The 14,158-nt window shown below is 40.1% G+C and overlaps 2 protein-coding genes across 6 annotated transcripts in view; one reads left to right on the top strand and one right to left on the bottom strand.

Annotated features, from left to right (window-relative positions):
• Positions 1 to 2,983: 2,983 nt before the first annotated feature.
• C17H4orf46 (chromosome 17 C4orf46 homolog) lies at positions 2,984 to 6,745 on the bottom strand. Of its 2 annotated transcripts, none has more exons than XR_015144380.1 (2): positions 5,747 to 6,745; positions 2,984 to 5,197 (listed from the first exon to the last, which is right to left on the bottom strand). XR_015144380.1 is itself a non-coding variant. In XM_086346993.1 (2 exons), exons 1-2 carry the CDS (start codon positions 6,659 to 6,661, stop codon positions 5,042 to 5,044), a joined length of 342 nt encoding a protein of 113 aa, XP_086203119.1. In that variant the 5' UTR covers positions 6,662 to 6,745; the 3' UTR covers positions 2,984 to 5,041. The 2 variants fall into 2 exon arrangements, 1 of the variants encoding a protein (XP_086203119.1); XM_086346993.1 differs by having other exon boundaries at positions 6,476 to 6,745.
• Positions 6,746 to 7,167: 422 nt separating this feature from the next.
• The window catches only part of ETFDH (electron transfer flavoprotein dehydrogenase), a 44,278-nt gene continuing 37,287 nt past the window's right edge, over positions 7,168 to 14,158 (top strand). For 2 of the 4 annotated variants that reach the window (XM_086346988.1, XM_086346991.1), the window contains exon 1: positions 7,168 to 7,371. In XM_086346988.1, coding sequence (XP_086203114.1) covers positions 7,338 to 7,371 — 34 coding nt within the window. In that variant the 5' untranslated portion in view covers positions 7,168 to 7,337. Of the gene's footprint in view, positions 7,661 to 9,212; positions 9,428 to 14,158 lie in introns of those variants that run through there. The other 2 variants (XM_086346989.1, XM_086346990.1) reach the window with 2 other exon arrangements.

The following is a 14,158-nucleotide window of genomic DNA, read 5'->3' as shown; positions in this document are numbered from 1 at the left end:
GGGTATAAACCCAAAAGAAAACAGGATTCAGATACTTGTTTGAAAATACTCATCATAGCATTATTCATAGTTGCAAAAAGATAGAAGCAACCCAAGTGCCCAACAACTGATGAACAGATAACAAAATGTGGTGTACACACACAATGGAATATTATTCAACCACAAAAAGGAATGAATTCTGACATATGCTAGAACATAATGAATGTGAAATAAGCCAGACACATAAAGTTGAAATAACTATATGATTCCACTTACATGAAATACCTAGAATAAGCAAATTCAGACAGAAAGTAGATCAGAGGTTACCAGGGTAGAGGGGTTGGAGAGATGATACCTGAGAAGTACAGGGTAACTTCTTGGGCGAAAACAAGTTCTAAGGGCTTCCCTGGTGGTCCAGTGGTTAAGAATCCACCTGCCAATGCAGGGGACATGGATTTGATCCCTGCTTATGGCAGAGAGTGAAGAGGAGCTAAAGAGCCTCTTAATGAAAGTGAAAGAGGAGAGTGAAAAGGTTGGCTTAAAGCTCAACATTCAGAAAACTAAGATCATGGCATCTGGTCCCATCACTTCATGGGAAGTAGATGGGGAAACAGTGGAAGCAGTGTCAGACTTTATTTTTTGGGCTCCAAAGTCACTGCAGATGGTGACTGCAGCCATGAAATTAAAAGACTCTTACTCCTTGGAAGGAAAGTTATGACAAACCTAGATAGCGTATTCAAAAGCAGAGATATTACTTAGCCAACAAAGGTCTGTCTAGTCAAGGCTATGGTTTTTCCAATGGTCATGTATGGATGTGAGAGTTGGACTGTGAAGAAAGCTGAGTGCCAAAGAATTGATGCTTTTGAACTGTGGTGTTGGAGAAGACTCTTTTGAGAGTCCCTTGGACTGCAAGGAGATCCAACCAGTCCATTCTGAAGGAGATCAGCCCTGGGTGTTCATTGGAAGGAATGATGCTAAAGCTGAAACTCCAGTACTTTGGCCCCTCATGTGAAGAGTTGACTCATTGGAAAAGACTCTGATGTTGAGAGGGATTGGGGGCAGGAGGAGAAGGGGACGACAGAGGATGAGATGGCTGGACGGCATCACTGATTCGATGGACGTGAGTCTGAGTGAATTCCAGGAGTTGGTGTTGGACAGGGAGGCCTGGCATGCTGTGATTCATAGGGTCGCAGAGTCGGACACAACTGAGCAACTGAACTGAACTGAACTGGGAAGACCCCACAGGTTGTGGGGCAACTAAGCCTGTATGTCATCATTACTGAAGCCAGGTCTGAGTCCTTTCTGTTCTTATATGCTGCTGCTGCTAAGTTGCTTCAGTTGTGTCCAACTCTATGCGACCTCACAGACAGCAGCCCACCAGGCTCCTCCATCCATGGAATTCTCTAGGCAAGAATACTAGAGTGGGTTGCCATTGCCTTCTCCATTCTTACATGAAATAATACATTTTTTACATGAAGAATGTCGTACTTTCAACAAAAATATATATATTTACATATGCAAAGAGATTTATTACAAAGAATTGGCTCATGAGATTATGGAGACTGGCAAGTCCAAAAACCTGCAAAGCCAATATCCCAGTTCAAGTCCAAAAGCCAGAAGCTACTGTAGAACCAGGAAAAGCCAATGGCCCAGTTCAAAGGTCATCAGGCAGGAAGGTCCATGGTTCTACTGATTGCATGAGGCCCACCCACATTATGGAGGGCAATCTGTTTTATTCAGTCTACTAACTGAATTGTTAATCTCATCCAAAAACACCTTCACACAAATACCCTTAATGTTTGACAAAACATATGGGTACCCTGTGATCCAGTCAAGTTGACACATAAACTATCACATATGGGGAAACTAAGTAAAATCACAGCCTTGAATATTAATAAGGTTAACCAAGAGATAGGTAGCAAGGCATAGTATAGACAAGCATATTGGTTTTGGTGTTGGAGACCCTCAGGCAAATTATTTCACCTCAGCCTGTTTTCTATAGATAGGAATAATATCACTTTCCTCAAAGAGCTAATATGGTTACATGAAATAATGTTTATAAACCTAACATTGTTTGGCATGTATTTCATGCTCAGAATTTTTGAAACTAAACACACTATTTTAATATTAAAAATTCCATTTTACTGACATCATCCTCTTGAGGCTCTTAAAAGTCTACATCAGTCCAGAACATTAAGTTGTCCTCTGAGGTTTATGTAGATCTGACAATGAACTACTAAGTTTTAAAATTTTTTGTCTTTAAGTAAGACAAAATGTTTACGTTTTGACCTCCTTCCCCATCTCTCCCATGAAGCGGAGCAAAAAGAAATATAAAAAGGGATGATTTTTTTTAAGTCACTCTTGAAAATAAGATGAGGTTCTCTGTGGACTACACATGGCAACAGAAACTGAGCAGAGCTGAGCTCTGGGCCTGTGGACTCCAAACAATGGCAGCTATGAGTTTTGCAAGAGGAATTAAGTGTCCTCAGAAGGCTCACTGCCTGAAATTGGGGGTTAACCCAAGCAAATGGCAATTAAATAAAATTAGAAATCAATTAACATGATTTTTCTACCTTAGAAAAACATATGTTGGGGGGTGGGGCAGGCAGGGAGAGGAACTCACACACACGAAGACCAAAGTAGTACAGATCACATTTATGATACAGCTAAACCAGGGGGAGTTACAGAGAATTTTGGCACGAGATGAAGCAAACAGATCAAAAGAATGAATGCAGAACTCAGACCAAGTCATTTGTATGGTAACTGAATGACATATAGCATCTGAAACATGGTATTTGGAGGAACAGCTATACACATACAAAAATAAATAAAACAAAACCCAAGAACTAAACCACAAGCCAAAAGAAATTCAGGTGGACTAAACATCTAAACACTAAAAACACTAAAAACTTTTTTAAAACTTTTGGAAAGATGTACAGGAGAGTATCTCTATAACATCTGCTAGACAAGACTCAGAAAACACTATTATGAAAGACTGGTGAGATTACATTAAAATTAAAAATGTTTATTTAAGAAGACTCTATAATCAAATACAAGGATACACCATAGACTTCAAGACAGTTGAAACATACATAACAGAGCATTATGTAGTATCGAAAATATGTAATAGCTGTAAATCCATACGGAAAAGACAAAACATAACAGAAAAACGGGCAAAAGGTATTGCCTGCGAAATCATACCGCATACTTACAGGAGGCAGCGCTATTCAGTGTGGGGGACTATCTATAAGAAAGGAATATCAGAAGAAGACCACTGGGGCCCTCTGGAGGCTGGTTACTACACACACAAAATAGTATTTTTTTTTATTTGACATACAGTCAATATTATTAGTTTCAAGATAGTACTTTGTAGTGTTTTGATAACACATATGTGTATTAAAAACATAAAAACACAAACTAGAATATTTAATCCCTCTAGGACAGAGGTTATCTCTGGGGAGAAAGGGATGGAATCAAAAGGTAATAAAATAAGTTTCAAATGCATCTAACACTTACATATTAATATGTTCATAGATCTAAAGAAAACATAACCAAATGCTAACATTTATTAAATCTGCATGGTGGAAATATACGGGTGTTCTTTAAGTGATTCACCTTTCCTCTTAAGTTTGAAATATTTCAACAAAGTTTTAAAATAATGAACCTGAAGAAATGAAAATAACATTTGCTTTGAACAAGCTTATTTTTATAGATTTTACAAATTGCAATTTTCATGACACATAAGAAAAATATTTTTCTAACATCAAAATAAGCATCTCTTTGGTATAGCAACACACCACAAGTGTTATCTTTAACATAAAAAATTAATCAAGAACTGTGACTTAATATGTTAAATAAAACTATCCTTTGCCCATCCATGTGTCCCCTTTCACAGGCCCATTGTGGGGCTTGGAAGTGTAGTTCTGTGCATACCTCCACAGCTACAAGAATTAAGATGCTGCATCAGATATGTCCAGAAGTCACACAACAGAGAATTAGTTGGCTTAATCATCGATACATATGACACAAACTCACCAAAAGAGAGAGAGCACGTGTGCACAACATATGATATGAGACGTAAAACAGAGCATTGTCATGAAGATCAAATAATATGAAAATAATTACATCATTTAAATTTGATGCATTTTTTTAAAGTACTTGTTTAGAATTATTACATTCAGAATTTAAAATTATTACCTGCCAAGCTCCAAAAGTAATAATACAAAGCCGTAATTTTGATAAGGCACTTTAAGGAGAACAATTAAACATACAAAACAGTGAATATAAGAAATATCCATAAAAGCAGTTAACCTCAGAAATAGAGGGGAAAAAAATATGTATTTTTTTCAAGATAGGCTTCAGTAAAAGTTTTTTTGAAAAGCATCACAGAGGGGCGAAAAATATTTATCATATATTTTTAAAAGTTGTTATCAAAGTTCAAATTCCTGTTTAAAAAAAAAAGATAACATTTTCCTTCAAGTCAGTGAGGTTCTGACTCAAATACTTTTTCAAGAAACAATTAACATCCTTATGCTAAAATTAAGAAGAAAAAGCAGCTTTTAATTATGCTGTCAACTCTTATTTAACAAACATCTAGTGACTGTTGTGTAACAGTGTTTTAGGTTGATGGAAATATGTAAGTAAGACACAATCATTGGTTCTAGGGAACTTAGCCCAGTGGAGCTAAATCTAACATTGGTAACATGAAAGTTTACCTTCTTTGGGCCATAAATAAAGCTCAATTTCAAATTCTGCTATTCTTGGCATCTTCTTGCAAATAGAAGAGCATAATGGCCCACCTAGTTTGCTACTGGTAACACTGTGGCATTATTATCTACTGATAACTTTCATAAAAGATTCTTTGAAAGTTCAGAGAACAGAAAGTGTTTAAAGATAAACAAATATGAATCAGCCTCAAAAATAACATCAGCATTCTGTTTACACAAAATGAAAAAAAACAAGAAAAATTTCATCTTCAGTATCCAGAACTGTGTGATTATCCAGTCTCCATGGTACATGTGCAAACACCATAGATGAGGAGGTATGCATTATTACAGTCAAATCAGTTGTCAGGCTTCAAGGAATCATAGCCTTCTTTCAAGAGGTCCCGCCATGTTTTAAGGAAACGTGCATTTTCTGTACATTTGAAAGCAAGCTCTTCCACTTGAGCTGATACTGCAGATGTGGCTTCCAGAAGTTTGGTTAATGAAAATGCTGCCTGAAAGTTAAAAAAAAAAAAAAATCAAACAATGTAAGTTTATTTTTTAAATTCTCTCCCTATTTTATGAACCTGGCTGAAAATAGCTTAGAATCCAATGCCCAAGTTCTTTTCTTTAAAAAGTTAAAAATCTTCAAACTAAGACACGCCAGCTCTTTAGTGGAACCTAAAAAAAATTTCTACATTAAATAAGCTTTGAGGACATATGTCTACTAGAAAGATATACATTATGTATGAGACATGACCAGTCAGCATCTTTTTCGGGTGATAATACACTAGAGTCTCATTTAGCTCAACAAGACGACTTGTGCCTGTTGACACCAAGTTCCAGAAGTATTTGAAGGACTTATGATACAGCTCTTACTGATGGGAGGAAGCGACTTGCTCCGCTATTTTTATCTGTTTAACACTGCAGACCATGAAATCGTATGAACCAAAGAAGAGACATTCTGAGCTCACAATTAACACCAATAAAAACAACACCCATGCAGAAAACACGGCACTCTTGGTGGAAAACTCATTTCTTGATCAAATGCCTTCTTCACCCACCGTATAAAATAACACTGTTCCTGGGTAACAAACACATCAGCACTGCATTCTACACGCTCACTTGGAACAGCCTGGTTCAGCAAAGATGAAGCTGTGTCAGCATTTCAGCCATCTTTTTAAAACAACAAATACTTGCTGAGGAATGAGAGAATAACGGAGTTCACCCCGCGGTTTGCAATCTGCACAGGAGGATCTCCCGGTTAAGACGACACCCTACAGACTTCATTCACTTGACCTTAAATCGAGAAACCCGACTGTGTGTATGATGGGTGGCTGGGTGGCTGTGAGTGTCCGCGCGCGTCTACAAACTGGAGACTCAACACGAGCAGTTCAGACCAGGAATCCCGGCCATCAGAAGGACGGGTCTTTGTACTGTTAGGGGAAGCAATCTGGACCACGGGGCGGGGACTAACCCATCCTAACTGGGTCCGCTCAGAAGGATAATCGCCTAGCCAGCAGGCTCTGGGCAGGCGGCCAGCTAAACAAGGCGAGGGGGAGGGAGACGGATCAAGTCCGAGCAGAGGAATCCCTGTCTGGCCCTCAGCCCCGCAGACGAGGCAGGGCGGTGGGTTTGTAAACTGCGCCGTTTCGGGTTACTGCGCGAGAGCGGAACCAGACCTCCAGGCACAAAGACCCGGCGCGGGTGCGGCGGGAGAGGGATGCCCTGGACGCCCAACGCGGCTCTTGAATACGTGCGGGACACGGCCCGGACCCGCCGGCCGCACTCACGTCTCCGATCTGCAGCTCCACCTCTTCCAGCGGGTCCACCAGTCGGCCGCTGCTCCTGCTCGGAACCGGCCAGCCCAAAACCCCCGGGGCGCTGGGGGAAGATGCTGAAGACGTGTCTGAAGACGAAGGAGAAGAAGGGGGCGGCGGCGGCGGCGGGGAAACCTGCAGCCCTTCAGGGTTCGCCATGGAGCGGGGCTGGCCGACTGGACCGGACTTGGGAGGCCGAACCAATACCAACCGTCTTTCAACTGCTCGCGCCCAAAGCCCAGCGGGCCCGCCTCCTCTCGGCTCTCCGCCGGGGACCGCGAAGCCGTGTCTCTTTCTCGGGACAGCCAATCAGATGCCAATGAGTTCGCCTGAGGCTGCTCTCCGCTCCAGGGGAAAACCTCCCAACGGGCTCCCAGACTCCGGAGCAGAAGACCACAGCTCCCAAGGTGCCGTGCGCGCCGCTCCGCCTCACCGTCTTGGGACTCTGCGCGCAATTCACCCTGGGATTTGTGGTCCCCCCACCCCTCCCCAACCATTCGGGCGCCCTCAGCGCATGCCGGGTGAGACGCCGCTCAGCCTGCCGCCGCGGGCGGCGCTGGGACTTTGAGTCCCTTCCCTTGCCCCTTCGGTCCGTGACCCGGAAGCGCTGCGGGCGTCGCGTCGCATCGCGTCGCGTCGCGTCACTCGTGGCGCCCGCGCACAACAAGATAGGCGGGAGCGTGGTGAAGCTGGAGCGTTCCGCGGAGCAGACAGGTGGTGACTGCTTGCGTCTCGGCGGGCGATGGCGCCCCCAGTGGCTTAGAGGTCCCGCGCCCATACGAGTCAAGCCCAACCTCCTCCCCCGGCGTCGGCCAGCGTCCTGTCTGCTGTGAACATGCAGGTGCTGCTGGCCAGATTGGCCTGCCCGGGTGAGCGGGGTCGGCGGGCGCGGGTTGACAGGGCAAGGTCGCGGGCCAGTCCGGGCTCGCCTCGCTAGGGAAGAACTCGGGCAAGGGCGCGCGATCAGCGCCAGGTGGATCCTGGTTTCCTCCCCGGGCTTGTCCCTATTGAAAAAGTTGACAACTAGGGCAGAGGTCACGGGCGGAGGAAACTTGTCAACGCGGCTCCCGAGCGGAATCTTCCCCGAACCCTGGTGCTGACCCTCTTCCCAAAGCCCAGATGTTGTCCTAGACTTGGAACAGCCTTGTTGGAAAATGGGTAAATTAGCTATTACACAGGTTTTCTCCTTGGTCCTCTCCTGACTTGGGTCTTGCAGCCGTCCTACTCCTTTCTTAAGAATTTGAACTCTGTTCTGTCACACTGACTTTTATATGGTACCCAAGTCATCAGGTTATCTCTGGAGCCGGGAATTTTTCTGTGTTGTCTAAAATTTACTCTACGGCGTATCGTGTTATGGTTGCCCCTAGAACCATCATGATGACTTGGTAATACCTCATTACCTCCCCTTTCACCTTAAAAAAAGGTAGAATGATGTCGTTGGACGGTTTTTGTTTGTTTTACTTAAAAACAGTTAAAAAAAAATTTACTCCAAGATATCTCTCAAAACTGACTTAATGTTTTCCGTAGTTTATTTAAATTAAATTTTGGTTCTAGAATAAACAAGTGTACATATTGCAAATTCACGGATATTATTATGTAAATTTCACAAAAGTAGAATTTTGTCAAATTTGTCTACCATGTATTAAATAATTGGAATTTAAAGTTTCTGTTACTGGTGCATGTTTTACGACACCTAATGTGTATATACTGTTGACTGAAAAAAAATGCACACCCTAAAAGGTTGAGGATTATGTTTTACTCAGCAGGCACAGGGAGCACTTAGCCCAGGAGACAGCCTCTTAAGAGGGACAGCTCTGAAGAGGTAAGGTAGAAGCCAGGATATATAGGAGTTTTTGCAAAAACAAACAAGTGAAACACACAAAATAGGTAGTTGGAACATCAAAAGATTACTGCTAATTAAAAAATATATATCTCAAGTTAATGAATTTAGAGCTTTTCTGAATTAAATTTAATAATGAGGGACAGATCTGAAGAGGTAAGATAGAAGCCAGGATATATAGGAGTTTTTGCAAAAACAAACAAGTGAAACACACAAAATAGGTAATTGGAACATCAAAAGATTACTGCTAATTAAAAAATATATATCTCAAGTTAATGAATTTAGAGCTTTTCTGTGTATGGGAAGATTTAAAAGTTTGGGCTCATTGAAATCATTCCTTTGATATGCATCTCCACTATCTAGGCCCAGTGTCCTGCTTTTCTCCATCCTGAATCCCTTCAGAGTACATAGTCAGGGACGGCTGCAGTAGCTGAGAGCTACTGATACAGCAGGTGATATTCTTTGTCCACAGTGCCTCCTCTAAGTCATAAATTTGACCAACGTTTGGGAGTAATTTCATGACCAGTTTTTGTCCCTTGGTGCTAGGAAGGTTCATTCCTAGATCAGGCGAAGATTCTGTTGATAGGCCACCCAATGTGTTATTTTTGGATCAGGCCCTGTTGATAATCTAAAATTCTCTGGAGTGCCTGTCTCACTAGTTTATTATGATCCAGGAGATGTTTTCCCTTGTCGTTTATTCCCATATCTGAATTGCACTGTTACAATTATTCTGTGTAGAGTTAATCTATATGTAAATTGTCTTAAGACATTCATTTTGTTGGAGGCCTGGTTAAACATTGGATGATGCCAAAGGAAATCTAATGAAATAGAAAGGATATAAGTAATTCAGCTAATAACATTAATAAGGTCATAGTGCAGCAGAGAGAGGGACGAGTCATAAGTAATTTGAATCCAACAAGAGAGCAAATGAAAACAATGATCAGTATAACTAGTTGTGGTCTGGTTGAAATAAGCCATCCAATCCAGAGGAGAACCAGCTGAACAAGCCAAATTTTGGAGGGATCACAGAGAAAGATAATGTTTCATCTTCATTTACAAAGGTATACTTTATCAACTTGTTGTAGGTAAGTGTAAGAGGAAAGGTTTTTCAGTTCCGTGATATGATCTGAAAATTATCAGGAATTTGTATTTGCCAAAAAGTCATTTTTATAAATCTTGAAGATCTTCATTTTACAAAAGTATCAGAGTGAAGCAATGATTGTCTATAAATGACAAAATACTTAAAATGACATGGTTAAAGATCTGATTACAATGCAGTTGACAAGAAACTTGGATATTTCTGTGACAGCATTTTAAGATAATAACTAGAATTATGATTAATAGCATTATATTGATAACAGGGCATACCAGATTTGTGGGAGTTCTTTATTTACTTTAGAATATCTGTATTAATGACATCTAACCTTAGATGGCTTCACCACCGCTTATGTGGCAATGTTTCCCATGTACATTAACATAAATAAACCTAATTAGTTTAATATCTCTCTGCGATATCAGGGTTCCTTTGAAGTATCCCAGAGTTAGTTGAAGGTCAAAAGGACTTTAGTTAGAATTTGCTATTTGGGACGTTTGTCAAAAATATCAAAAAGGTTTCAAAACACTGGTCAAGTAGGATCATAGGTCATTGTGAAACAACACTTATTCACTTAACCAAAGTGACAAAATATTTCAAAAGCAAAAACAGATCATTTAGAGGCACAGAAACTCAATCTGTTATCAAAAGCAGGGAAAATTTTGTTCTCTTAACAGAGAGAGGAACCAAGACCAGTCCTACTCCAGCCTACTTTTAATTACAAAATCCATTTACATTATTAAATTTAATCTAATCCTAGCCTGACCATTTTCAAAACTCCTTTTTCAGGGCTCTTTTTCTATAGACCTTCCACAACTTTCTCTATTCTTATTAGTTTGTTCCTTAAGTTTTTTAATCCAGAAATAACTGGCTCTAGGACAAAATCACCCTTACAGTTCCAACAGGTTCATTTCTATTCTTCAATCTTCTTTTGCCGAAAACATATATCCTACTTTGCTTATACACTGAACTACTTCCCTTGATAGTTTTAGTGGCTTTGATTACATGTTATAATGTTAACCCTTAAAAACCTTAATCTTTAGCAGAAACCTAAAAGGAACAAGTGATTATGAACTGTTTGTGAAACCAGCATTTCCCATTTGGGATATTCTATAACTTCTAGAAACATATATCTTCTCATAACATAATTTCTTTATTCTATGTGATATAAGATATGTCCAATAAAGCCAAAGATCTTTGGTTTCCCTCTTGTGAGGAAACAAAAGTAGGTCAATTCAGACCTGTTTAGCAATTAATGTTCCAGTATTTTATCTTATTTGAAATGACCTGGATATTCAAGGAATTACCATCATTTAACTTATCAAAATTCAAATTACCAAAAATCTGAAGAAACTATTTTAAGATAAACATACCCAAAACAAAAGAATTCCTAAAGAGTTCACCAGAAAACTTTTATCTCATTTACCTTTATTGGTTAACTTAAAGTCATATCAAATTAATTTTTTTTTTCACATTGACAAACTCTATAACAGAAATGACATGAACTTACTGACCTTCAGTAAACTTAGGTACAATAAAAGTAAGACATGTCTGTATTGACTAAACCAATGAGCTTAATATAACTTTAATATCAGATGTTAATTTAATATTGAATATTTTCTAGACCATGTGAACCCCAAATTCCCTCCAACAAGTTGCTTTTATATTTAGAAATATTTAGTTTGTAAACACTTACTTTAAGTCAATTAAATAGACCTCTTTTTTTTTTTTTTTTTTTGTTATTAGTGCCACAAGTCATCTTTGGCACCTTTAATATCACTTTTCTTTTCTTTTTTTTTTTTAATTTATTTTTTTTTAATTTTATTTTATTTTTAAACTTTACATAATTATATTAGTTTTGCTAAATATCGAAATGAATCCGCCACAGACCTCTTTTATAAGTTTAATTTTGTTCATATTTTCCAGAGTCAGAGATATCTCATATGTGATGTACACCCAGACACATAAACAGACAAAACTAGAGATCGCATAGATTCACTCTAAAAACTTAGTTATGAATCAGGTATTGCCATATAAACTCACAAGTTTATAAGTAACAGTTGGAATAAGATAAATTTGTTTGGTCTGATTAATACTTCACTATTTGTGGAAAGGTCTTCAGATTTATATTTGTCCTTGATAAACGCTTAAGGAAGCTAAGAATTAGATTTTGGGTGAGGGAACCTTTCCAACAGTTTGAGTTTTAAAAGGTCTTTTTCCCACTTTCCCCCCTCCAGTTCAGGTTTTATTTGATTGAGCTAATTAGGCTCAGTCTCAGTTTTTTGGGAGCTGTATTTACATTTCTGATCTGTAGAGACTTGCAAGATACAGTAGCTCCTGATATTAAAAGATTGATTTGTCCATCTATACTTACTATGATTTGCTTTTGTATCAGAGATTTCCAGCTAAACTGAAAATCAAAAAAGAGTCCTGGGTTTTAGAACTTTAGGATTTAATTTGTCATGCCTTCAAAAACTTGTATAATGCATTGACAAAGCCCCTCTTTCTGAGTACATAGGTAAGATCCAGAGCAAAATGTCTATTATTATTTTTTTAGCCTCTGAATATTAGTTCCCAGTTTTTACTTTATATTGTCTTGGCTCAGGTAACCCTATTGGTTTCCTTTCACATGTTTAAATAATATTTCCTGAGGGCCAGATTCATATACCCTGTCTTAGAATACCAAGAAGAGGAAGCCCAGTGAAACATGTCTATCCCACAATATAATTCAGCAAAAGAGATGTAAAACATCTTATATAAAGCTTATTTAAACTGTACCAATTTTTATAAACTTTCATCTCAATTCTGTCAACTTTTGGCTGACAGTTAGAAACCAGTCAATAGGCTTTGGTCTTAAAAGGAGTCATAGAAGCTTTCCTTTCTTTTATTCTCCAACCATTTTGACTATTTTGTATAAAAGGTTCTCAGATCCCTAGTGAGGGATTGAGCCAAGGGACACAAGCCCTCTTGTCAGTCTTGTAACTGGTCTAAATGTTGCCCCAGCTAATTGGCAAACTACCACACAATTGCACTCATCTCACATGCTAGTAAAGTAATGCTCAAAATTCTTCAAGCCAGGCTTCAGCAATACGTGAACCGTGAACTTCCAGATGTTCAAGCTGGTTTTAGAAAAGGCAGAGGAACCAGAGATCAAATTGCCAACATCTGCTGGATCATGGAAAAAGCAAAAGAGTTCCAGAAAAACATCTATTTCTGCTTTATTGACTATGCCAAAGCCTTTGACTGTGTGGATCACAAGAAACTGTGGAAAATTCTGAAAGAGATGGGAATACCAGACCACCTGACCTGCCTCTTGAGAAATCTGTATGCAGGTCAGGAAGCAACAGTTAGAACTGGACATGGAACAACAGACTGGTTCCAAATAGGAAAAGGAGTACGTCAAGGCTGTATATTGTCACCCTGCTTATTTAACTTATATGCAGAGTACATCATGAGAAATGCTGAACTGGAAGAAACACAAGCTGGAATCAAGATTGCTGGGAGAAATATCAATAACCTCAGATATGCTGATGACACCACCCTTATGGCAGAAAGTGAAGAGGAACTAAAAAGCCTCTTGATGAAAGTGAAAGACGAGAGTGAAGACGTTGACTTAAAGCTCAACATTCAGAGAACGAACATCATGGCATCCGGTCCCATCACTTCATGGGAAGTAGATAGGGAAACAGTGGAAACAGTGTCAGACTTTATTTTTGGGGGCTCCAAAATCACTGCAGATGGTGACTGCAGCCATGAAATTAAGAGATGCTAACTCCTTGGAAGGAAAGTTATGACCAACCTAGATAGCATATTCAAAAGCACAGACATTACTTTGCCAACAAAGGTCCATCTAGTCAAGGCTGTGGTTTTTCCTGTGGTCATGTATGGATGTGAGAGTTGGACTGTGAAGAAGGCTGAGCACCGAAGAATTGATGCTTTTGAACTGTGGTGTTAGAGAAGACTCTTGAGAGTCCCTTGGACTGCAAGGAGATCCAACCAGTCCGTTCTGAAGGAGATCAACCCTGGGATTTCTTTGGAAGGAATGATGCTAAAGCTGAAACTCCATTACTTTGGCCACCTCATGGGAAGAGTTGACTCACTGGAAAAGACTCTGATGCTGGGAGGGATTGGGGGCAGGAGTTGCTCAGTCGTGTCCGACTCTTTGTGACCCCATGAATCGCAGCACGCCAGGCCTCCCTGTCCATCACCAACTCCCGGAGTTCACCCAGACTCACGTCCATCGAGTCGATGATGCCATCCAGCCATCTAATCCTCTTTCGTCCCCTTCTCCTCCTGCCCCCAGTCCCTCCCAGCATCACAGTCTTTTCCAGTGAGTCAACTCTTCGCATGAGGTGGCCAAAGTAATGGAGTTTCAACTTTAGCATCATTCCTTCCAAAGAACACCCAGGACTGAGCTCCTTTAGAATGGACTGGTTGGATCTCCTTGCAGTCCAAGGGACCCTCAAGAGTCTTCTCCAACACCACAGTTCAAAAGCATCAATTCTTCAGCGCTCGGCCTTCTTCACAGTCCAACTCTCACATCCATGCATGACAACAGGAAAAACCATAGCCTTGACTAGACGGACCTTAGTTGGCAAAGTAATGTGTCTGCTTTTGAATATGCTATCTAGGTTGGTCATAACTTTTCTTCCAAGGAGTAAGCATCTTTTAATTTCATGGCTGCAGTCACCATCTGCAGTGATTTTGGAGCCGGAAAAAATAA

This window comes from Bos grunniens, chromosome 17 (assembly GCF_055505025.1).
Source record: "Bos grunniens cultivar Pamir isolate PY7600 chromosome 17, Bosgru_T2T1.0, whole genome shotgun sequence".
NCBI lineage: Eukaryota > Metazoa > Chordata > Mammalia > Artiodactyla > Bovidae > Bos > Bos grunniens.
This window is presented reverse-complemented; position numbering and strand designations above follow the sequence as displayed.